Source organism: Apodemus sylvaticus, chromosome 16 (genome assembly GCF_947179515.1).
Source record: "Apodemus sylvaticus chromosome 16, mApoSyl1.1, whole genome shotgun sequence".
NCBI lineage: Eukaryota > Metazoa > Chordata > Mammalia > Rodentia > Muridae > Apodemus > Apodemus sylvaticus.
The window spans coordinates 48,067,669-48,091,116 of record NC_067487.1 but is presented as its reverse complement, the minus strand read 5'-3'; the positions used below and the strand labels follow the sequence as shown (position 1 = coordinate 48,091,116).

The following is a 23,448-nucleotide window of genomic DNA, read 5'->3' as shown; positions in this document are numbered from 1 at the left end:
GGTGTGATCTGTCTTCCTGGAGACGGCCAGGGCCCGAGTGAGTTTGGGCTGCTGGACTGTCGCTTGGAAAACAGGTTGTTTTTCTGGGTGAATTTAAGTTTATTGAGTTTATAAAAGCTTCATTTTGGAAAAGATGATGGCTATTGTCCATAATAATGCATCACAACCCTACTACATCCAGGGGCTTCCCAACCCTAATCAAGCATGTGTTAAGGACACTGGGACTTTCTAGCCATCAGCTGTAAAGGACACTGGGTATGTAGGTCCTGTCACATCGGAAGGGCTGACTTTGGATCACTGTACAAGCAGAAAAGGGGAAACCCAGGAAGAAGACTGTGGAAGGCAGGGTGGGTAAGCTATCATCTTTGAATCTGAATTTTCATTCAATGGGAAGGAAAGGAGGAAGATGAAGGGAAGGTCCCTGAAAGTGGAGGGGTTTCCCACTGTGATTCTCGCTGAGGTCGACTCCAGCTTAATGATGTGAGGACATTAAGAAGAAACACATTTGGCCTGATTTCTTCAGTAAACCTGTCACATGGGAAAAGAAGGAAGAGAAGATAGGGGTGTGACAGCTAAACGCAGTGTGTGGTCCACGTGTTGAATCTGGTCTGAATAAGCCAGTTACAAAAGATCTCCTGAGACAAATCAGTGGTAGTTGGGAGTTATTATTTACTTTAATGTGATAATGATTACTATGAGTTTGTGAGAAAATGTTTTTATTTTTAAGAGATGCATATATGGATATTTAGGGTTGAAATATTATTATTTTGAAATATCTGGGTTGAAAAGAACAAAGTAAATATTGTAATAAATTAGCAATGACTTTAGATAATTGGGATACATGAGCATTAATTATAATCTATGCTTTCTGTTTATCGAAAAATACATGATTGGAAACATTTTTTAAAAAATAAAGCAGGCAGAGCCAGGCGGTGGTGGCGCACACCTGTAATCCCAGCACTCTGGGAGGCAGAGGCAGGCAGATTTCTAAGTTCGAGGCCAGCCTGGTCTACAGAGTGAGTTCCAGGACAGCCAGGGCTATACAGAGAAACCCTGTCTCAAATAAAAACAAATCCAAAAAAACCAAACAATAAATAAATAAATAAATAAATCAAGCAAGCAAGCAAGCAAGCAAGCAAGCAAGCAAGCAAGCAAAAAGTTAAGGACAGTCTAAAAAGATTAGAAAACATCTGCTGGTCAATTCCTTCCCAAGATCTCTTGTATAATTAGGGCGCAGAAGCACAGGCCCACAGGCAACAAAATCCAGCTAATTCTCCAGGAGGCAGCAGTTATAAGCAGACAGGTATTCAGCCCAATAGAGCAATGGAGCAAGTCCAAAAAGGGAGCAGGGAGGAAGGGGGAGCGGGAGGGGGAGGGCAGGGGAGGGGAAGAGGAGGAGGAGGAAGGGAGGAGGAGATGGAGACTTATCAGGGAGGGCTTTGAGGGGGAAACAGACCTGAGTCAAGGCTTTGCCCATGGGAAGTCCTGTTAGGTAGAGAAGTCCTACTCTTTCGGTCACAGAGCCCTCTCAGAATCTGCACAGGGACCAAGGAAACCAGTGGGAAAGGAGAGGGAACACCATCAGAGACCAGAGCTTTTGAAGGCCCATTTGCAGTGACTTTAGTCACTACACTCCCCGCCCCCCCCCAGACCCATGTGTGGTGACACACGCCTTTCTTTCTTTCTTTCTTTCTTTCTTTCTTTCTTTCTTTCTTTCTTTCTTTCTTTCTTTCTTTCTTTCTTTCTTTCTTTCTTTGGGTTTTTGTTTTGTTTTGTTTTGTTTTGTTTTTTCCAGACAGGGTTTCTCTGTGTAGCCCTGGCTGTCCTGGAACTCACTCTGTAAACCAGGCTGGCCTCAAACTCAGAAATCCACCTGCCTCTGCCTCCCAGAGTGCTGGGATCACAGGTGTGCGCCACCACCGCCTGGCAGACTTTAATCCCAGCACTCCAGAGGCAGAGGCAAGCACATCTTTGTGAGTTCAAGGTCAGCCTGGTCAACAGAGCAAATTCTAAGACAGCCAGGGCCACACAGAGAAACCTTGTCTTGACCCCCAACACCACCCCAGACGACCTTGAAGTGACATGAAACCTAAGAATGGAAGAGAACACTTTGATACAGCCCATTTCTCATTGTGGCAGTGTAAATAAGAATGATCCCACAGGCTCATGTATTTGAAAGCTTAGTCACAGGAGTGTAAATGTTTAGAAGGATTACAAGGATTAGGGGGTATAGGGGGTATAGGGGGTATAGTCGGATAGCCCCTAATCCTTGTGCACCCTTGTAAGAGGTTTCAAAAGCTCTGCCAGGCCATCCCTCTCCCCCCTCCCTTTCCTCTCCCTCTTTCTCTGCCTCCCCCTCCTCCCTCCCCTCTCCCTTTTCCTCTCTCTCTTTCTCTTCCTCCCTCTCTCCCTTTCCCCCTCCCACTCTCCTACTCTCCCTCTGCCTCTCCTCTCCCTCTGCTCCCTCCTCCCCCTCCCCTCTTCCTCTCCTTTCCCTCCCCCTCTCTCCCTCCCCCTGTCCTTCCCCCTCCCCTTTTTCCCTCTCCCTCCTTCTTCCCTTCTCCCTCTCCCTTCCCTTCTCCCTCCTTCCTTCTCTCCTTTCCCCTCTCTCCCTCCCCCTCTCCCTCCTTCCTTCTCTCTGCACCCCCCACCCCTGCCTTCAGTTCAGGATGTAGCTCCCAGCAACTCCAGCATTATTCATGCTGCCCTGCTGTCCCAGAGGATGAGGGACTAACCCTCTGGAGCTGTAGACAAACCCCAGCTAACAGCTTTCCTTTGTCAGCTTTGCCCTTTGTTGTGTTGCTCCTGATATCATAGCTAGAGAACAGTGATTAAGACACTAAGGCACTCCAGGCACTCCGCAAAGCTAAAACTGAGTCACAGCAAAGCAGAGAATATTTTACACAAACAGTGAGAGCACCAGATGGGTAAAAGGTGGAGCCAGAGGCTGCATCAATCCACAGTGAGGGTCATTTCCTGTCCTGGTGTCCGACTCTCTGAACACTGACCTTCTAGGCAATGTTCTCGGGTCTGTTGACAGAGGGGCCCCAAAGTCAGCCTCCATCCTGGCTTGGGTTTCCAGGGGAAATCATTTGGAATGTAAACAAAGAATATAGAAAATAAAAATATTAAAAAAAATAGTTTAAATGACACTTAATTCTCCCCAAACTTAACTAACCAATTCCCCATGGAGGTGCCTACAAGAGTCAAGGCAGGGCAGTAGCAAGGAACACTGTGTATTTGCACAGGTTTAGGTAGCCGGGTCTGTACCGGCTACAGCTCTGGGACCTGCAGCTTTCAAAAGGAGTTAGAGACAAGCATGGGTGGAAAGTTGCTGACGTGATCTGCGGTGGCCTAGGGGCTCCTAATGGTCCTGCCCAAGGGCCCATCTCTCAGCCTTGGGTACATTGTAGTCACATCTCAGTTTAGGATTAGGGGAACCGGGGCTTGCTCTGTTTTAAGATTCCTTTAATTTCTCTACAAGTGGGGGACATGGTCACTTTTTTTCCCCTACTATCTGAAGCTAATTCTACATCTTCAGCTAAGGATTTGATACAGTAGCTGGCATATATCGAGAGACTCTATTACATGTTTGAAAGAACAGGACAGACACAGAAGCACACACAGAGAGGAGCCCCAGAGAATGGAAACACAGTCACAGAGGTCAGGTCCCCAGCACAGATGACAGGTCGGACACCAAGTTCCCATTTCTCTTCTTCTTTTGTTTCAGGACATAGACATTCAAGTCTTTCAAAATTTAACATGCTGATAATTCCAAGCAGCTGTTTAGAGCTCAGTTTCCTGATGTTGTCTGTGAGCCTGGGCCTTTGAGTTAGCTGATCCCCGCTGCCTAGGCCTCCTGAACAGAACAGAGCAGTCGGTTTTCTTTAATCCATTTTCTTGTTCTGTTTTGTAAGGTCTCATTCTGGCCTGTACGAGTGCATTATGACTGAGCATAAAAACCAGATGCTGTGTTTTTCCAAGAACTAGAGCAAAGGTGAAAGAAGAACCCAGAAGTCGAGATGGACAGAGGACAATGCAGAGGACAATTCACAAGCAGATACACCTTGGTTTGGCCAGCTATTAGAGCGGCTGTAAATGGCGGCTCACTCCTATAATTCCAGTACTAGGGAAGCTGAGGCAGGTGGATTGCTGTGAGTTTGGAGGCTAGACTGGGACACAGCATGAGTTCCAGGTTACACTGTGCTACAGAGTAAGGTCCTGTTTCCAAACAAGCACACATATGCCTGTACCATTCCTGCGGAAGTGAAACCATTGCAAGCCCAATCAGACTAAGAGAGCCCTGTGGCTTGTGCCGCCCAACCTTACATCAAGCCAGCAGGACTAAGTCTTGCCTGCCACTTAACGGCTGCATGACTATTAAGGTCTCATAGTCTCACTTCCGTTAGCCGTAGATAATAATGGCCCAGGTTTCTAATGGCCGTTGTTAGGATTAAGTAAGATAATGTATGCAAGTCGTGAGTGGCAGGCAAAGAATAATCACGTAATGAGAATTATTAATAATAACTAGCAGAGCTAGAAAGGATCAGCAGAATTTAGATGAATAGAAGGAGAAAATAATTGTGAGTGAGGCCCAAGTGGTCTGTAACACAAAGGATCCCGCCCACTCAGTTATGACATCATAGGATTGCATTAGCATAGGCTAGATGAGATCTCCCAAAGCTCTGCATAGTATGTTACCAGGCACACAAATGTGTATGCAGATCTCACCCTCTGCCTTTGTATTATTCTCAATATTTTACTGCTTGGAAATTATAATCACAAATGGTAATCTCAAAAGACATATTCAGTCCAAGGTGTAGTCTGCAGTAAACCTGAGAGGAAACAGCTGTTAAGTTACCGTGTGTGGAACAGGCTCACGTTCACTCTAGCCTCGCTAAACAGGATATAGGTTAACTTCAGAAACAGAATGAAATGGATCAATGCCCTACTTTGAATAAGATCTTCAGATCAAATGCCAAAATCATGCTTAACTTTCTTAAAGATGAAAACTGGAGGCTGGCAAGATAGTTCAGTGGACCAAAGGGATCTGACTCCAACCCTGACGGCCTGAGTGCAATTCCTGGGGTCCACGTGGTCTTCCAGGCAAGGTCTCCTCCAACCTCCACAGGTGCACTGTGATGCCTTCCTTCCTCACACAAACCAAATAAACACACAATAAATTTCTTAATTTTTTTGTTTTTTTTTTAAGCCTACTTTCAAGCACTTAATTTCCAGCAATATCAATTTGGATAAGATTAGATTCCAGCAATATCAATTTGGATAAGATTAGATTTGGATAAGTATAGATTGGCTACACTATTCTTTGTCTAGTCATTTAAAACAACCCGGGAGGATTATCTATTTCTATAGCTATATGACTGTAAAGGAATATTCCTAAAACTAACCTGCTTATGTCTATTCTTAAAGCTAATGTATACTTTAAGTTCTTCATCAAACTCAGTCCTCTTTGAGTCTATTGTGCCTTAAGAGAATCCCAATTATTGATCTGATCGCACTCAGAAACTCTCAATAAAAGAACTTCATTTCTGAGTCTTCAGAACCACAAATTCAGGGACTAGAGAGCTACCCTGGCGGTCAAGACTACAATACACACTGCTCTTGCAGAGGAACAGAGTTCAGTTCCCCATACCCACAATGGGCCACTCACAACTCCAGCTCTGAGAGCTCTGACGCCCTCTTCTGGCCTCTTCAGGCACTTGCACTCATGTGCACACACCCACATGCATACACACACAAATACATATAACTTAGAATTCTTTCAAAGAATTGAAAGGATTAACTCAGAAACTTTGAAAAGGTCATAGAACACTGGCCCCTCCCAGAAGGGCAAATGTTCCCCCTCCCAGAAGGGAGAGGCTAAATTACATTCCTCAGATGAATTTCGCTGAGGCTAGGAAAGGCCCAGAGTCCATTGGCTACCTAACTCTTAACCAATCAGTTTAAAGGTAACACTGTTCTGCCAATCACATTGTACCTAATGGCAGCTGCCCTGAGGACTGTATAAAAGATCTGCTGCGCGGCCTTGAGTGATCATTCTGTCTCCATGTGCAGGGCGGCCCCAGCATGCTGGATAACAAATAAAAATCCTCTTGCTTTTTGCATCGATTCCCATCTTTGCGTCGTGCACTCAGGGGGTCTCTCCAGTAAGTTAAGACCCCCTTGAGTCTTACAGAATTATAGCTCAGAACTCTGACCTGTGTCCTAAGGAAAACAGGTGAGATGGGGGCTTTCAGGGCCAGGTGGAGCTGATTTCTTACAAAAGGAATAATTTGTTCTGTAAGAAACTACTGCTATGACTTGATTAACAACAGAGACAGATGGAAGATAAATAGAATATATAAACAGAAGAGAAATGGACATACAAAAACAAAATTCCAATCACTATATACTATGGCAGTGACCACAGCCCACACTCCAGGCAGCAGCTGGAGACTGGTGAGTTCTTGTCCCTTCAGTGGCTTCCCGACTCTGTTTTTAACTCCCCCCCCCCCCTTCCATTTCTTCTGTACTGTTCACCATTCCTCCTCCCCCTCCCCCCCCCCACACACCCAGTTTCCTACATTCTTCCTGGCAGTTCTGCGCCCACCCACAAGCAAGGATGACAGTAATAGAATTCTTCCCGGTTTTCTCCAGAGGCCATGGGTCAGAGGTTAAAGAATCCACCCTAAGGAGCCCAGACTGGCTTCCCAGCCTTGGCTGGGGGCCTAGCTTCTCACAACCACACAGGATGGCCAGGATCCTTGGCACACTAACTTCCAGGGCCCTTAGAGGGAGTCACCTCCACAGCCTGAGGAGCTGGGAGACTGGGGAGCTTCACAGCTAGGATCGCCTGGGGACTCTTCCAGTACTAACCTGATTTTTTTTCAAAAAGATGATCTTGCTATATTCAATGTTTAAAGAAAACCAAAAACAAAGCCAACAAGAGCAAAACACTGTGGGGGGTGGGGTGGTCGGGGCGAGGCTGCCTTTCTACTGATAAAGGTAGATGGTCTCTTTCCTTTCACTGCAGGAAGCCTATTGTTTCACAAATTCGCTAACAATGCTTGAATTCCAGAGTGAAATTACAAGAAAGGAAGAGGAAACTCTAAGCTAGGTCCACAGAATTGAGGTTTCACTTTTAAAAGAGCTTATCCTATCCCAATCTCCCCCCCCCCCCCCCCAGTCATATACAAGATCATTCTAGAAGTACATTTTACAATAGTTTCCAATTGGGCTTTCTCTCCTTTTAAAAAGTTAAGATTCCTTACAGCGAGTCAGCACTGCCCTTCATGGAGTTATAAAGTTAGTTCTATTTGAATAGGCGGAGAAGATTTACAGAAAATGCATTCTGGACTGCAGACCTCCTCTCAGAGCAAAGAAATTCTCTCGTTCCTCTTGTTTGGCCCCAAAATACTTTTCTGGAAATCCGTTTGCATGACAGCCGAGTCAAGGACGCCCATATTTGGAGCCCTGGGGGCTAAGAAAGGGCACAGCTTCACGGTTAAGAAGGAAACCCAGGGCTTTATTTTTTCCAGATGGTTATGAGGTCATTTCCAAAGAAATAAACACCTCGATTTATTTTGGGGTCTTGTCAATATCGATTCAATACTTACCTTATCAGAGGGAAACAAACAAACAAACAAACAAACAAACAAAAAACCCACCTTGGTCTTTTAGGAAAAGATGGGAACTTGAGAAGCCCTGCTGACCCTGACCATATAGTGAATTGAAAAGGCTTTTTCTTCAAAGTCTGCCACCCACTGTGACCCCCATGAATGCCAGAGGTTAGCTGCTGGTGGGAAACGGGAGGCGGGTCACATTCAGGAATTGCTTGTATGTAAGCATTTCTGGTAAATGGATAGCCATGTTCTAAGGCCTGGAACATATTAAGCAAGCCTGCCATATCTTCCCCGAATTCTCCCCTGCTGCGGGAATTTGTTGATTTCTTTTCTCTCTGTGTGTATATATTTTTTTTTAATTTTAAAGATTTATTTTTTATTCGGTATATTCTTTATTTACATTTCAAATGATTTCCCCTTTTCTGGCTCCCCACTCCCCGAGTATATTTATTTTCATACTAAATCTTGTAGGCATAGTTTTTACATTCTTGCCCTTAGAGACTGCTCAAAATTGAATGCACTTCAGGACTCACACATGATCTGCCTATTACGGCGTAAGAATGAATAATATTGAACTCCATCTTATAGCATAGCCCCTCAGCCATTATTTTCATGGTGTGGAGGGTTTATTTTTCATTTTAAAACAAATGTTATATAATCTTTTCATTTAGCCAACATTTTCTAAAAGGAATCTTAGAAAGATGTAAATCTGTATATTCACAGATAAGTGCATCTCTCTCTCTCTCTCTCTCTCTCTCTCTCTGTGTGTGTGTGTGTGTGTGTGTGTGTGTGTGTGTGTGTGTGTGAGGTAAAGGGCAGGGTAGCAGTAATATTAGGGCTTTGGTATCAAGGCTTTCCCTAAAGAATGAAAGTTTACAAAGTCTTAAACCAGTCACATGTTTGTTACTTCAAAATTGTGGCTACACACTGAGACTTCAAAGAAACCATGACTGCCACCACCCACCATCCTCAGAGTAGTCTTCTGAACCGATGATGCTGTAGGAAAGAGCTTGTCACCAAAGCTCTTCAGAAGGTACAGTAGAACACACAGTTCAACATTTTTTTTCCTTCTGTTTCTTTTTGAAAGATTCTCCAACAATTTCCTCTGGTCTTGCTTCCGGGAAGGGTTGTGCTCCTTCTGGGCCTTTGCTTCGTTTATCTTATCAACTGAGTGCATAAGCAGCTGCAGTACAAATTTGGAGCTGGTTATGGGCAAACCCAAGGTCAAATCTACAGCCAAGTCACTCCCTAGCAATTATGGTAAAGACACGTTCTGGGCTCCAATTTTAGTTGTCTTTCTTATTTCCAATTATTATTTGTGATGTGTTGTTGCATTTTATTTTTGAACATGAATCAATAAAGGATTCATTTTCTTGGTTTATTGAGACAAGGTCTCTCTACATAGCCATGGCCAGTCTTGAACTATGTCACCCAAACTCCCGTCAAACTCAGAATGCTCCTTTGCCCTCTCCTCCCTGCATGCTGGGATCACGGACATGTACCTCCATCCTAGGTACATATCCTAAGATATCTTTCCAAAATTCTGGCTACAGATTTAGCATAGACATATAGATTTAACATAGACATAGGGCTATGCAGAGAAGGAAAACTATTTACTTACTGTACCAAAAATAAATTTTTTTTGAATGAAGGTGTGTGTAGGTATGTGTTTCAAAGCACGCGTCTAAGATCCTTCCTGGCCCCTTTCCTCACTCTCACACTGCAGCTGCTTAACACTAGGGGTGCCTCCACCATCATTCTAGCATGTCCCCCCAACCACAAAGGAAACTGGCCCATCTTTGCTGTGCTCAGCATGTACAGCACCCACCTCTTCTCACCCTTGTTCCTAATAAGGCACCAGGGCTCTAAAAGTCCCAGCCTTCATCCAGGCTGCCTACAGGGACGGATGCATACAGATGGAGTTTTACAGAAGGTTCTCAGCTATCTGAAAGAAGGTGATATCTGGAGAAGGTGATGTAGCCCTAGAAGCCATTCACTGACAGAGTGTGAGCTGGCTGGGGGGTAGGGAGACCCAACCTTCTTAGACCATCCTGAAAACCTGAGCTATCCTAAACGGCATACTAGACCTCACAGAAGATACAGGCAGGGCTGATGCTCCAGGGAACCACAGCAGAAAAGCAGCTTCCTAGCAGGAGAGGGGTTTCACTCCTGTCAAGCCAGTCTTCCTGGAGAGGCTCTGACTGTAGAGCCTTGTCTCAAACTCCTCACTATTTGAAATGCCATTTCCAACCAGAGAGAAAACAAAGTTCTACCATCTGCCCAGCATATCTTGTTCTAATGTCCCCACCCTGATCATGGGAATGCCCAGCCCCGAGACTTCCCTCCTATACCACCACCCCCTAGCTCCACACTGCTAAAAACCCTTGCTGACATCACCAACCCCTCTTCTCTCTTTCCATCAAGTAGATCTTTCTCTGACTCTTTCTCCTATTCCTAAAATGAAAGGGTAGGCTAGTTGTGGGGGAATCAGAGACTCTGCATGCACCAGGTTAATCTGAGTCTTTTATTTCCACCCACAAATTGAGATGACTACTACAGAGTTATGTCACCTAAGAAAAATAAGTCAGCAATCAAAATCTGTGTTACGGGCTGTAGACACACAGTTCAGTCTGGAAGCTTCCTCCCACACAAACAGGGAGAACTTGAGTTTGGATCCCCGAAAACCAATGCAGAAAAGGGGGTGAGCTTAGCAGGGAGAGGAACCTGCTGCCAAGCTTGACAGCCTGAGTTCAGTCCCTGGAACTGAAAATGTTGAAAGGAGAAAATCAACTCCTGAAAGTTGTCTCCTGACCTCTCAGACACACTCAGTCGCACAAGCAAATATTCACATTTATATGCACACACACACGCAAGCACACACATACACATGCACACACACACAGGCACACACAGAAACATAGACACATATAGATACATATAGACACAAAGACCCACATAGACACAGACACACACTCACACACCCATAGACAAACACACACAGACACATAACAGACACACAACACACACAGATACACATATACATACATACATATACAGATAAACAACATGCACAGGCAGATATATACACAGATATACACAGATAAATATACACACTCACACACATAGACATATAAACACAAACACAGAGACATATACACATAGGCATATACACAGAGAGACACAGACATACAGACAGATACATACAGACACATATACACACTCATACACAAAAACATGCACACACATGCAGACACAGACATATACAGAGAGACACACAGAGACAGATACACACACAGATACAGACACATACATGCATACACACATAAATATACAAAAACAGATGCACATACACTGACATATACACACAAACATACAACACCCACAAACATAGAAACAGACACACACAGATGCACATATACTGACATACACAGACAACATACACAGAGATACAGATACACAGCACACACACAGATACACACATACATTCACACAACACACAGACATAGGCAGACACAGACACACAACACACAGACAGACAGACAGACACACACACACACACACACACACACGCACGCAAAGCTGCTGTGATAACTTTAGAGAAAACGGAAGTGGCGGACATCTGATTGCCACCACGCTGGGTACTATGGCAGACACTGCTCATCAGCTCTAGTCATTCATTTTCCTTTACCAATAAAAACCATTTTGTGTGTCCATTGTGTAACTGGGTTGCAGAATCATGGAACCCTAGAACTAAGCTGATTCTCCTAAGCTGGTTAGAGTTCCGTATTCCCTTTCCAAAGCGAGAAGAGGCACGTGGAACCCGGAGACGGACTCAATGGCAACATAGAGAGCACCGTCCTCAGGTGACATTGGTGACATGGGGCCACAGGACTCGTCAGAGATTCTAACCACGAAACACAAGGAAGGGCTGTTGTCGTGCCGAGTACATGAAGAACATGAATCCTAGATCATATCTTTAAGTCACTGAATTGAAACTCCAGGACCCCCTCCCTTCTAAACCCATTAATGAGAGATAATACAGATATCGGATTAAGTTGCGCTGGGTTGTGGTTTTGTTGCTTGCGTTAAAAGCATGTCCACTGCTACAATGATCAGAGACAGGAAAAACCAGGCACAGAGCTTCAGATAAGCAGCTCAGTGAACAGAGCTGCGGACGTGCCTCTTGGAATCACTAAGTTCCCAAGGAGCCCAGGGAACATTACAAGCACCCTTTCCAAATGATTCACTTGGCCAAAGTTATATCTTCTAGCCAGTCATAGCCCCTAAGTTATTTTATTCCCTTGGTCTTTTATTTTTGGCAGCAGTTTCAACAACCAGCTTTTCCTGTGAAGATCTGGGTATTTTGATTTGTAGGCTACCTGCTGACACAAGAGTAGTCATAGGTAATGCATAAATGAATGAGTGTGGTTGAACTTATCTATGAATATGAAAATTAGAGTTTTATGACATCTTCACGGGCCAGAAAATACCACTACTATCACTTAATTGGTTGCAAATGCCTGGATTACAAGGAGAGTTCCAGGATAGCCAGAGCATGGTATATAGACATACATGTAAGCAAAACGCCCATATATATAAAATAAAAATAAATCCTTTATGTATATGTTATATATCATATATGTATATATGCACACATATATATGAATATATACATATATATGTATTTGAATGAGAAAGAACATTGCAATGATCTTCCACAGCAACTGCACCAGTTTGCATTTCTAACCCAAAGTGCACATAGTTTCCAATTTCCCTCCATCTTTGCCAAATTATTTACTGACTTCTTGGGAATATCTATCCCAGTGGGTATGAAATGATATCTCCCTATGGTTTTGATCTGTATGACCCTTAACAATTTTTTGTGTAAAGCATTTGTTCAAGTACTTATTGGCCATTTGTGTTTCTTTAAATAAATGTCTGTCCAATTGCTTCACCCTTATTTTAATTGAGTTTTGTTGTTGATCTGTAGGACATTTTAAAAAGCATCTCAAATATTGCTCTCTTGAAAGAAATATCTTCCAAAATTTTTCTCCTCTTCTATAAGCTGTCTTTTCATTCTTGGTGGTGACTTTTGGAGAGACAAACATTTTTTTTTTAAATTTTGATTAAGTACATTTTACCCATCATTTTTCATCCTTCTTTTAAGGTTTCTCTTATTCTTGCTTTTGTTTTGCCATGTTGGGGACTGAACCTAAGACCTATGCATGCTAGGCACAGACTCTGAGCAGCGTAGGCAGTCCTCAAATTTAAAAGTTTAATCAAATGAAATATGAAGATAGTTTGTAGTTCATAGCTTTATCCCACAAGCCAGTCTGCAAACCCCTGCTACAGAATAGAAAATGAGGTTTTCAAAATTACTGTCTTGCAATATTTTTTTTTAAAAAAATAAGCCAGATAATAGTGACATATCCCTGAATCCCAGCACTCAGGGGCCTAAGGCAAGAAGGTAGGAAATTTAAGCTCAGCTTGGACTATATATTGAATCTGTCTCAAATACATGCACGCACACATACACACACACACACACACACACATACACACACACACATACACACACACACACAAAAGAGAGAGAGAGAGAGAGACTCATATACACATGGATTCATTTTACTTGTCGCTAAAGTCAAACTAAGAAACAAAAAGTAGCTGCAATGCCATGTTTGATTTAAGAAACTAATTCCCCACATTATCAATGCTCTTGAGAACTCCACTCTTAACATGTGCTCTTTAGTGCTTTGTGGGAAAGGATTTCTGGATTTGACAGGTGGCCAGTGCCATCTAACCAGCCTGCCCTCCTGGGAATCCTTCCTCCACTCCCTTACAGAGATTGCATCTTGGCCTCCCACAGCCCCCAGAGGCAGCCACTTCTAATGGATGCAAGTGCTGTTAGAAAGTCGAAAGTCCAGGACAAGAACAGTTTGCAATCTCTTCTAAAAATTGAATGCAGCCTCTTGTTTAAAGGAAATGCTACCATTGAGTGTCATCCCTGTCCTGGGCGGGTGCACTGGCAGCAAAGATCCCCCAATTCAGCTGGTAATGTCAGCCTTTGGGAAATAATTAAGATTAAATAAGGTTGTGAGGATGTAGTCTCCCAGCTGGCATGAGTGGTTTTACCGAAAGAAAAGGAGAAACCAGAGCTAGTAAGCATGGTTTGATCCCACCAGATGCAGGTACCTTGCCCTTATATTTCCCAGTCTCTAGAATCACATGCAAAAAACAACAACAAGAAAAACATACAAACAAACAAACAAACCCTCTATTCTTTATAAACCATTGCCAGGAGCTGTCAAGATTTACCAACAGGTAAAGGTATCTGTCACCACACCTGATAACCTATGTTCAATCCTGAGAACATACATGGTAGAAGGCAAACTCCTGTGGCCTTAACATGTAAGCCATGGTGTACATGCACTCAAACACTCCTGTGTGTGAGCACATGCGCTTGCATGCATGTGCACATATGTACACACATATACACAAATAAATACATGTATATTTAAAATTGATATTTATTTATTTATGTGTTCATGTATGTATTCATTTATTTAAGGTATTTCTGTGCACCATGTCCATGCCTGACACCCTCAGAGACAGAAGAAGGTGTTGGATGCCCTGGGGCTAGCGTTACAGATGATCGTGGGCCACCATGTGGGTGCCGGGAATCTACCCCAACCCCCTGACATGGAGCTATCTGTCTAGCCCCAAACATATTTCCTTAAATTAAAAATGATCACAGTCCATGGTATTCGGTCACAACAAAACAGACCAAGATAAAAAAAATTTTTTTGGAATAATCATGTTTTAGTCCTGGTCTTGCATATTTGTGTTATTTATAATTTATTTTTATGGGTCAAGAATTGTACAATAAACATGCTTGAAAAGATGTACCCTGCCTTTCTTGTTTTAATCAAAAATATTATCACACATCGATGGAAACCTGCTCAGGGGTTTACATGGTTAACAGAAGCCATCTTCAAGGATGCAGACCTACCCAAAGCCCCACTGCGAAGTCTCCTAGACGTTCAACAGCCTCCATCTCTAAAGTGCAAATAGATTGATCTATTTAAAAGTCACATGCTATGAGATCGCCTCTGGCTTTTAATATTTTAATATTCTCTTATTGTTCTCAGAATAGAAGCTAAAATCCCCTCCACAGCCCACGAAGCCTAACGCCGGCTCTGCCTCATCTTGTCTCCCAGCTCCTTGCTCCACGCCACAGTTCCTCAGATTTGTCATGACCCTGCATGCTGCTGGCCCTTCTGAGCCCAGTTTTGCAGATTTTTAAAAGATTTGTTTTATTTTTAAGTGTGTGTGAGTGAATGTGTGTGTGTGAGTGTGTGTGAGTGACTGTGTGTGTGTGTGTGTAAGTGAATGTGTGTGTGTGTGAGTGTGTGTGTGTGTTCAGTATAATGCAGGTACTAGGTGGGTTCCGAAGAGGGCATTGGATCCCCTAGAGCTGGAGTCACAAGTGAATGTGAGTCACTCAACATGAATGCTGGGAACCAACACTCAGCTCCTCTGCACAAACTGAACATTCTCTTAACCGGGTGATCTCTCCAGCCCCCAGTTGTGGAACTGTGAAAGGCAGTCTGTAGCCTGGTTGGGCGAGGCTTACTCCGGAGACCCAGTAGAATATTCTACAAGGGACAGAACCGTGAGCTCCCAGATACTCAGGCTCCGGACACCAACTCCATACTCCTGACTCCTCAACTCCATGATCCTGTGGCTGACAGTAGGGCCAGGCCCCTAGTGTTCTGGCTAGACTCCACCCCCCCCCACACACACACACCAGGTTCCCCCACCCCCGTTACCTGGCAACAGCCAGATAACCCAGCCCACTATAAAAGGGGGCTTCTTGGCCCCTCCTAGCTCTCTTGCCCTTCCGCTCTTTTTTCTCTTGCCCCCTGTTCCCTCTCTTTCTCATTCTTCACTCCTCTTTCCACATGGTCATGGCCAGCTCTCGCCCCTCTATCTTTTCTTTCTCTCTTTACTTCTCTCTTTTTCTTCTCCTTCTTCTCTATAATAAAGCTTTAAAACTATGGGCTGCCTCTTCTTATCAAAACCCACCATGTAGGAGCAATCTCAGCGTCTCCAGCAGTCAGAAGGGACCAAAGGAGCAAAGGACCAAAGCCCAGCCAGGCTTTCTCTACAGGTACACCGGGACTCTTGCTAGGACGGCCCCACGTTCTGAGCAAGGACCGCCCCCCATAGCCCGGCAACCTCTTTCCGTAGGTACACAGGCGCCCGCCATCCCTATACAGGTACGTGGGCCCACTCATTTTCCCTACACCCAGTTATTTGGTTTCATTTCTCTTGATTAAGTAGGTAAGACGGAAATTGTTACATTGCATATTACTTGTACGATTGACTCGATGAGAAATGTCCACACTTTTCCAAATGGTCTTTGTCATATTACAGTCCCATCATCAATGTACAAAAGGTCTAGACACTTGGGCGCCTTGTTAACACCGGGCATCGGTAGCTTTGTTCCATCTTCCCGTTTAGCAAAGCATAGAGTGAGGTCTGACGCGGAGCCGCAGGCGGCTTAGGAGATGAAAAACTCCTTTGAACCCATTTCAGAGAGAGCACCCGAGTCTGCTCCCTCCCATTGGTCCGCCCTCCAACCTCCGCAAAGATAACCTTTAGCCACACTGCTATGAAAGTACAGGGGGATTTAACATGCTTAAACACAGAGGTTGTTTTTGAAACTGAGCTGATAAAACTGCGGCTTCAAAGTCTCTGCGTCGAGCACATCTCTCCTCTGCTGGAATCAAAGTGGTGAGAGTCGATGCCGAGTGTGTGGAAATGTCCCAGAAGCCAAAGTCACCCATGGTTCAAAGTCTTCGCGGGAGTGGAAAGACTTTTTGAAGCTTGGTTGATTAGCATATTTTCCAGGCCAATTGCTAAGTTAACTCTGCAGAAAACTGCCAGAAAATTATCTTCTCTCTCCACTCCCTTTAAGAAAAAGCCTTCATTTGTTTGTTTGCTTGGTTTGTTTGCTTGTTTGTTTTGGAGACAGGGTCTCACTATGTAGCCCGGGCTGTCCTGGAACTCACTGTGTAGAGCAGGACAAGCCCCCACATGCTGATAGGCGCTAAGAGCCACAGGTGCTCTGGTCCCGAGGCACAGTGCTGAGTGTAAGCATTGTCACATTAGCCAATTAAGAGGACAGACATGCAAGCTGCCCGGAGGGTTTTGCAGCTTGCTTTTGGTTTCATCAGGATGTTCTGATGAGAATGCTTCTCTAATAAAGTAATGGCAAGTCGGCTCTGGAGCTGGCTTTTGTTAAGGTGACATTAATGACTCACCAGATGCTATAAATAGAACTCAACTTGAACTTCTATCCACAGTCACACTGATATTCCCACAGAGATGCTGCCGACAGCGGGAGAGCAGCCCGCTCGCCACAGCTGACGTGGGCTGGAGGTGAGGGCAACCACAGCCTTGTAGAATACAAACGTGAGCCCTGATCTGTCGCGCTGTCCTGCACGAGCTATTGCAGAGTATGGCGGATGAATGCACCAATGAATTGATGTGCATATTAACTTTGTATTTACACAACACTCTGAAGTGTGTTGATGACATTTTCTAACATGCATTTATCTGTTCCACTATTCTCAAAAATGTCTCAAAAATCTGATCATGGCAGAGCAAGCTTACAGGCCCAGGACTTGGGAGGGTGAGATGGAAAATTAGTGAATATGTCATGGGCTCCACAGCAGGATTCTAGAACAACAGCAGCAGCACCACCACCAACAAAAGTACCTACCATTTCCTCACTCCCTGACCCCACTCACCCCTTAGCCTTGCAGCAAAAAGAGGATAGAATGTCACCTGGACACAGAAAGAAGAAAAGCACATGAAGAACCCACATTCGCCAGCCACTGCGGAGGACCAGTTTCAACCAGCTCTGAAGCAAAGATAGGAGACGGAAATAAGACTGAACAGAGAGACATGGTGAGAAGAGGCAAAAAGCAGACGACTGTTCCACCAGGAAAGATTGTTCCACCAGAAAAGACAGGCAGAAGAGTCCGCCCTGGGTGGACTCTTAAAGCAATCAGAGACTGGCAGAAAACAGAGAGGGGAAACAGAGACGAGAAACTATCTTTCGTGCGTCCCTGTAAGTTCGTGTGGCTGTTGCTGTTCATCAGGGGCAAATACTTGGCAAAGGCAGCCAGGTTCTCATCAGCCCGAGAAAGCAGAGGAAGATGGGAGGGTGAAGTGCGCGTGCGCGGTGGGCAGTCATTTCCTCCCATGGCTCTTGCTCAGTTGCCGTCTAAGCAGACAGTGGGAGTTCACCTGCTCTTTCTCCTTCCAGACACTGTAAGAACAACGCTTCCTCTGAGGCCACCCTCCACCTCTGCCTTAAACTCTGCTGTCTGCCTTTCTACTCATAAAACCTTGGAGGTAAACAACAAAGATGAAGGCCAGCGGCCAGCGAGTAGAAAAGGCAACTCTCTCAAACTGCAATTCTGAAATGAATCTGTCTGCGAGGGTTCCGTTCCAGGAAGCAAAGAAAGAAGTGTGAGAGAGGAAGAAATCCCCTGAAGTACTTGCCCAGGGTCCCCTGAATCTAATAAGCCAACGTGTGCCTTCTTCAGCTTCTAAGGATTAGCTTTACTTGAATGGTGCAGAGCTGGGACTGTGATCTGATCCTCCTAAGGAGCCCGTTGTCATCACATCACAGTGGCTTGGAAAGCCCAGAGGGAGAGCTGAATTTGGAGCTCAGCTCCCAGCTATCAGCTGCCTTGTTTAATCTCCTTCCGTTCAAGGCAGCTAGAAACACAAATCCCAGAAGGTGATCATAGATGAGCTTTGACAGATGGCTCAAAATTCAAGTGATGGGTCCATCCTAGACCATGGTGGCGCACACCTTTATTCCCAGCACTCGGGAGGCAGAGGCAGGTGGCTCTCTGAGTTTGAGGCCAGCCTGGTCTACACAGTGAGTTTCAGGACAGCCAGGGCAACACAAAGAAATTCTGTCTCAAAAACAAAAAACAAAAAACAAAACAAAACAAAAAAAAAACCATGATGATGATGGACGATGATGATGAAAAAAAATTGGACTGGTATCAAGTGAGGAACCCAGAGAGTTGGCCCAGTGGGTAGTTGTGGGAAGCCGTCCTGAGCTATTCGGACTTACGCTTACTCATGGCCCTAAGGTGGTGGCTGCTAAAATATAAGAACAATTAACTAGAGCCTTCTTGAGCTATCAGTGTGAGAAGATTCCGAGAATACCACAAGATGTCCCTGCCCTAACCATGGAATGTACCTGCCTGGGTTAACTCTGGGTGTCCTCTCCAGATGACCAGATGACCTCCCTCGCTTGCTTCCTGCTTTCGACCCCTAGGGGTGTCTCTGCCCTTCCCTCCTTTGTCTGGTGTGAAGGTTATTTCCTTCTCTGTAAACCTTAAAACCCACTTACCTTCCCGACATTAAACGAAGCCTTGACACAACCCAGACTGACTCTGACTTTGTTAGCGTGCTTGGCTTCCTTTCTCTCTTCCCCCCATTTTTGACCCTCAGGTAGTACCCCTTCGGGACCCGGGAATAACTGGACCTGCTGGATGGGTCAGGTAGTATTTGCTGAATAAGTGTGAACATCAGAGTTTGGATACCCACTACCCGTATAAAAAGCTAAGAGAGGCTTGAGAGATGGCTCGGCAGTTAAGAGCAAATACAGCTTCTCCAAAGCCCTTGAGTTTGACTCCAGGCAACAATGTCAGGTGTCTGCAACTCTAGCTCAAGACCATAGTCTCTACATATTTACACATAATTAAAATAATAAAAAATGAATCTTTACATTCTTTTAAAATATAAAGCTAGGTAGAAGTGCATGCTCCAGCTGCATACACACACACACACACACACACACACATGTGTAAACCACATACACACAATCAAAGCTCAAATAATACAGCAAAGTCAAAAACAGGAAATGGTGTAAGAGAGCAGAGACTGAACGAAGACTCCAAGGTTTGGATGGAGGTGGATGTTATGAGCTCCCTCTCATGCCTCTGCTTCTCCACGTGTCTGCTTCATCTTTAGAGATACAGAGGGGCCCCTAGGTAGGGTCTCACGGGTCATTGTCCTAAGCTCTTCTTACCTCACACCTCACTATTCTATCTCCTGTGACCATTTGGCTAGTTTTTCTCATGGCTGACGGCCTGGCCATGTTCTGATGTAGCTAGGATTGTGAACATTGGGTTTTCCCTAGCATCACCTGTTCCGACAGGTGAGGTTCCATCTATCTAGACATTGGGATAAGCAGCTATGTAAGTGGTTAAAAGTTAAATGTGAGCTGGAGAGGTAGCCCAGGAGTTTAGAGTCCTTGCTGTATAACTGTGAGGGCCTGAGTTCGGATCCCAGGACCCACACAGCAAGCCAGGCATCACGTACATACCTGTAACACAAGCACTAAGAAGGCTTGCTGGCTTCCAGCATAGTTGAGAACACGTGAGCCTCCGGTTTGAAGAGAGAGACCCTGCCTCAAAGGCACAGGCCCAGAGGGGTCAAGGAGGGTTCAGTAGCCTCTTCTGGGCTCTGCAGCAGGTGCAATTATATGTGTGTGCACACAAACCCACATGATAAATAAATCAGTAAAATAACCAAAAGGATAGATGGCTTTAAAAATTAGAATGACTAGCAAGACCCCCAGACAAATTCACAGCCAGCCAGTCCTAAGATTTTAAATTATGGTGTGACTCAGCAGTTAGGAGACTTGTTACTCTTCATGGAAACCCGTGTTGGATTCGCAACTCTCATCGGGCAGCTCATGACCTGTACAATCTGTATCTATAGGTCAATATCCAATATCATCTTCTGCTCCCCAGGCATGAGGCATGCACAGAGTATAGCCACATATATGTAAGCAAAACACACCACACACACACACACACACACACACTGTCTTAGTCAGAGTTTCTATTTCTGCACAAACATCATGACCAAGAAGCAAGTTGGGGAGGAAAGGGTTTATTCAGCTTTCACTTCTGCATTGCTGTTCATCACCAAAGGAAGTCAGGACTGGAACTCAAGCAGGTCAGGAAGCAGGAGCTGATGCAGAGGCCATGGAGGGATGTTTCTTACTGGCTTGCTTCCCCTGGCTTGCTCAGCCTGCTCTCTTATAGAATCCAAGAGCACCAGCCCAAAGGTGGTACCACCCACAAGGGGCCCTCCCCACTTGATCACTAATTGAGAAATTGCCTCACAGCTTGATCTCATAGAGGCACTTCCCCAACTGAAGCTCCTTTTTCTGTGATAATTCCAGCCTGTGTCAAGTTGACACACAAAATTAGCTAGTACACACACACACACATGCACGCATGCACTCGTGATTGTAAAATTTTTTAACAAACTGAAGAGCTTGTGTTCTTAATAATCTTTTGACTTTACAACCTTCCTTAATAGTGAATTACATTTTGTCTATTTATCTCAATTTTAATGAAATAAGTATGAAAGGCATTTCCTTGACAGGCACAGGTGAGGGAAAACCTCTTGCTTCCCAAACGATTTTTAATGTTAGCCCCATCTCTACCCATGATCAGAATATATTGAGTGAAAAACATCTATTTTCAAAAAAAAAATTAATTAAAAAAAATGATAGTCTCAATGTTTTTTGAAGGTATAATAGTCTTTGTGTGAAAACTTTGATAATTTAAAACAGTTCCAGTCTAGGTAATTTTGATTTTTTAAAAAATTAAATTAGATATCTCTTTTATGGATACAAGACTTTTACTTAGCCAGGAGTCAAAATGGGTCAACAATATATTTCATGATCATGATACCCTTTTTAGAGCATCCTAGATGACTTCCATTGTAAAAAAATGTGGTATTATTGAAAACATCTAGAAAGAGTGTACAGATGTTACTTACAAAATGCGCTTCTCAGTCCAGGACCTTTGGAGCCTTCAGAACTCTTGCTAGAGCAGAGATCAGATGTTGGCCGATCTAACCCAGGAGGAGTCACCCAGGGCCACATCAGTTTCAGTTTACCTGACAACCACCAGAAAATCGTAAGGGTTTTTTTTTTGTTTTTTTGTTTTTTGGGCTTTTTGTTTGTTTATTTGGTTGGTTGGTTTTTTTTTTTTTTTTTTTTTTTTTGAAAATTCAGCTTGCTACTGATTTACAAAGTGAAAATTGGACCACGACTCAAAGACTGAAACAAGGACAGACATTTTGTAAGATGAAACCCATCCAATTACAACCTCTAAGATCACAGCTTCCAGATCCCAGCAGCGCATGCAAGGTTGTGGATTAGTTCTTTAGTGGGTTTTTTGTTGTCATTGTTTTGGATATTTTTTTTAAGTTGAGATAAAATTAACATGACATAAAGCAGCCATCAACTATTTGAAAGCACACTATTTCGTGGCATTTAGTACATTATGTTGTGTAACCTTCACTGCTATTTCCAAGGCATTTCATTACACAAAAGCACACTTTACCATAAAGAAAGCACCCAAGGGGACACTTTAAAACGACATATTCTGAGACCCCCATACCCAAGAGATTGTGATATATGACCTGGAAATGTGTCTCAAAACTTCTTGGAAAACATCCCTAGGTATTTATCATGTGTTTATGAGTTATGGTTTAGCTTTATTAATAGTCATCGAAAGCTGGGAATAGCTGAATCGTCTTTTAGTTAGATAATATATGAATGACTTGGTATCTTCACACAATGGGTCATGGTAATCATGAGGAAGCAAGCCAGCAAAGGTGGTTCTCCATTTGCATTATATAAAGAACTGAGATTATCAGAGCCGGTCTGTGGTCTGTATACCACTTCCATGACATTCTGGATAATGCAAGATTATAGGAACACAGAAGAGATTCAAGGTTCCTGCTGTGGAAGGGCAGGGAGCAGATTTTGAGTACAGAGGATAGCACAAAGGTCTTCTGGGAATGATGAGAGAACCGTTGTGCATCATGTTTGTGTTGGTGGGTGTATGCATTCATCAAAACTCACAGAAACTGAGCCACACACCCTCAAAAGTAAAACTTCCCGGAGTTTATTTTGAAATGGACTTAATTTTTTAACCAGTTTATGTATTGAAGAGTGAGCCGCTTGTCTGAGGAACTTGGGGTGACTACTAATACAGATATTGCAACTATTTATACACATTCATGAACAACCCATGAGCAACCTGGGCTAGCCTGGGTATTCGTTATCCTGTCAGTGATGCCACTGACTGGCTGTTACTTTTTCTCTGGTTCTCTTTAGAGCATCTGGATATTTTCCAGAGGCTAGATGTGTGTCAGCTCTCCTGACAGAATCCGTCACATACTTGAGTATCTAACCAACCTTAGGGCCTGCAGGACATTCTAGCTCTGCTCCAGCCTTTGTCAACCAAAATCCTCACCAAATAGGATGGCTTTAGGGTTTTCTTTATCATCGATTTCTACTTTGCCCCTTTTTCTGACTTATTTTCAGTGGATAACCACCCTCAACAGGATGGGGCTTGCTTTGTGAGTTCTAAATTTAGATTTATCTGATTACATATAATAAACATCTACACCGTGTCTCCAAGTTTCCCATGCTTCTAATGATCATATGGGGGGGGGTGTAGGATTTAGTGAATCTGTTGTCTGGCACATTGCTGACTCCCTTTGGAGATTAGCTTGGTATATTTGTGAACATACAGTGGTATGCACAGGAGTTGGATGTTGTAATAGATCTATTAGGTAAAACCTGTACTTCTGGTTTTCTTTTATTTGGAAGTAATTATCAATTCAGATACCTTACTCCTATCTCGCTCTACATCAGCCTAAGACAGATGTGGCTAAAGTTCCACACCAATATGTC

General features: G+C 43.9%; 1 protein-coding gene across 5 annotated transcripts; it reads left to right on the top strand.

Moving 5' to 3' along the window:
• The first annotated feature begins 15,531 nt into the window (after window positions 1–15,531).
• On the top strand, window positions 15,532–19,099 carry LOC127666973 (uncharacterized). Of its 5 annotated transcripts, XM_052159982.1 has the most exons (4): window positions 15,532–15,795; window positions 15,876–15,904; window positions 16,994–17,069; window positions 17,448–19,099. In XM_052159982.1, the coding sequence occupies exons 1-4, from the start codon at window positions 15,587–15,589 to the stop codon at window positions 17,467–17,469; spliced, it is 336 nt and encodes a 111-aa protein (XP_052015942.1). In that variant the 5' UTR covers window positions 15,532–15,586; the 3' UTR covers window positions 17,470–19,099. The 5 variants fall into 5 exon arrangements, 4 of the variants coding, with proteins under 4 accessions (XP_052015942.1, XP_052015941.1, XP_052015939.1 ...); XR_007973753.1 differs by lacking the exon at window positions 16,994–17,069; XM_052159981.1 differs by lacking the exon at window positions 16,994–17,069 and having other exon boundaries at window positions 15,532–15,904; window positions 17,448–17,600; window positions 17,962–19,099.
• The last annotated feature ends 4,349 nt before the right edge of the window (window positions 19,100–23,448 follow it).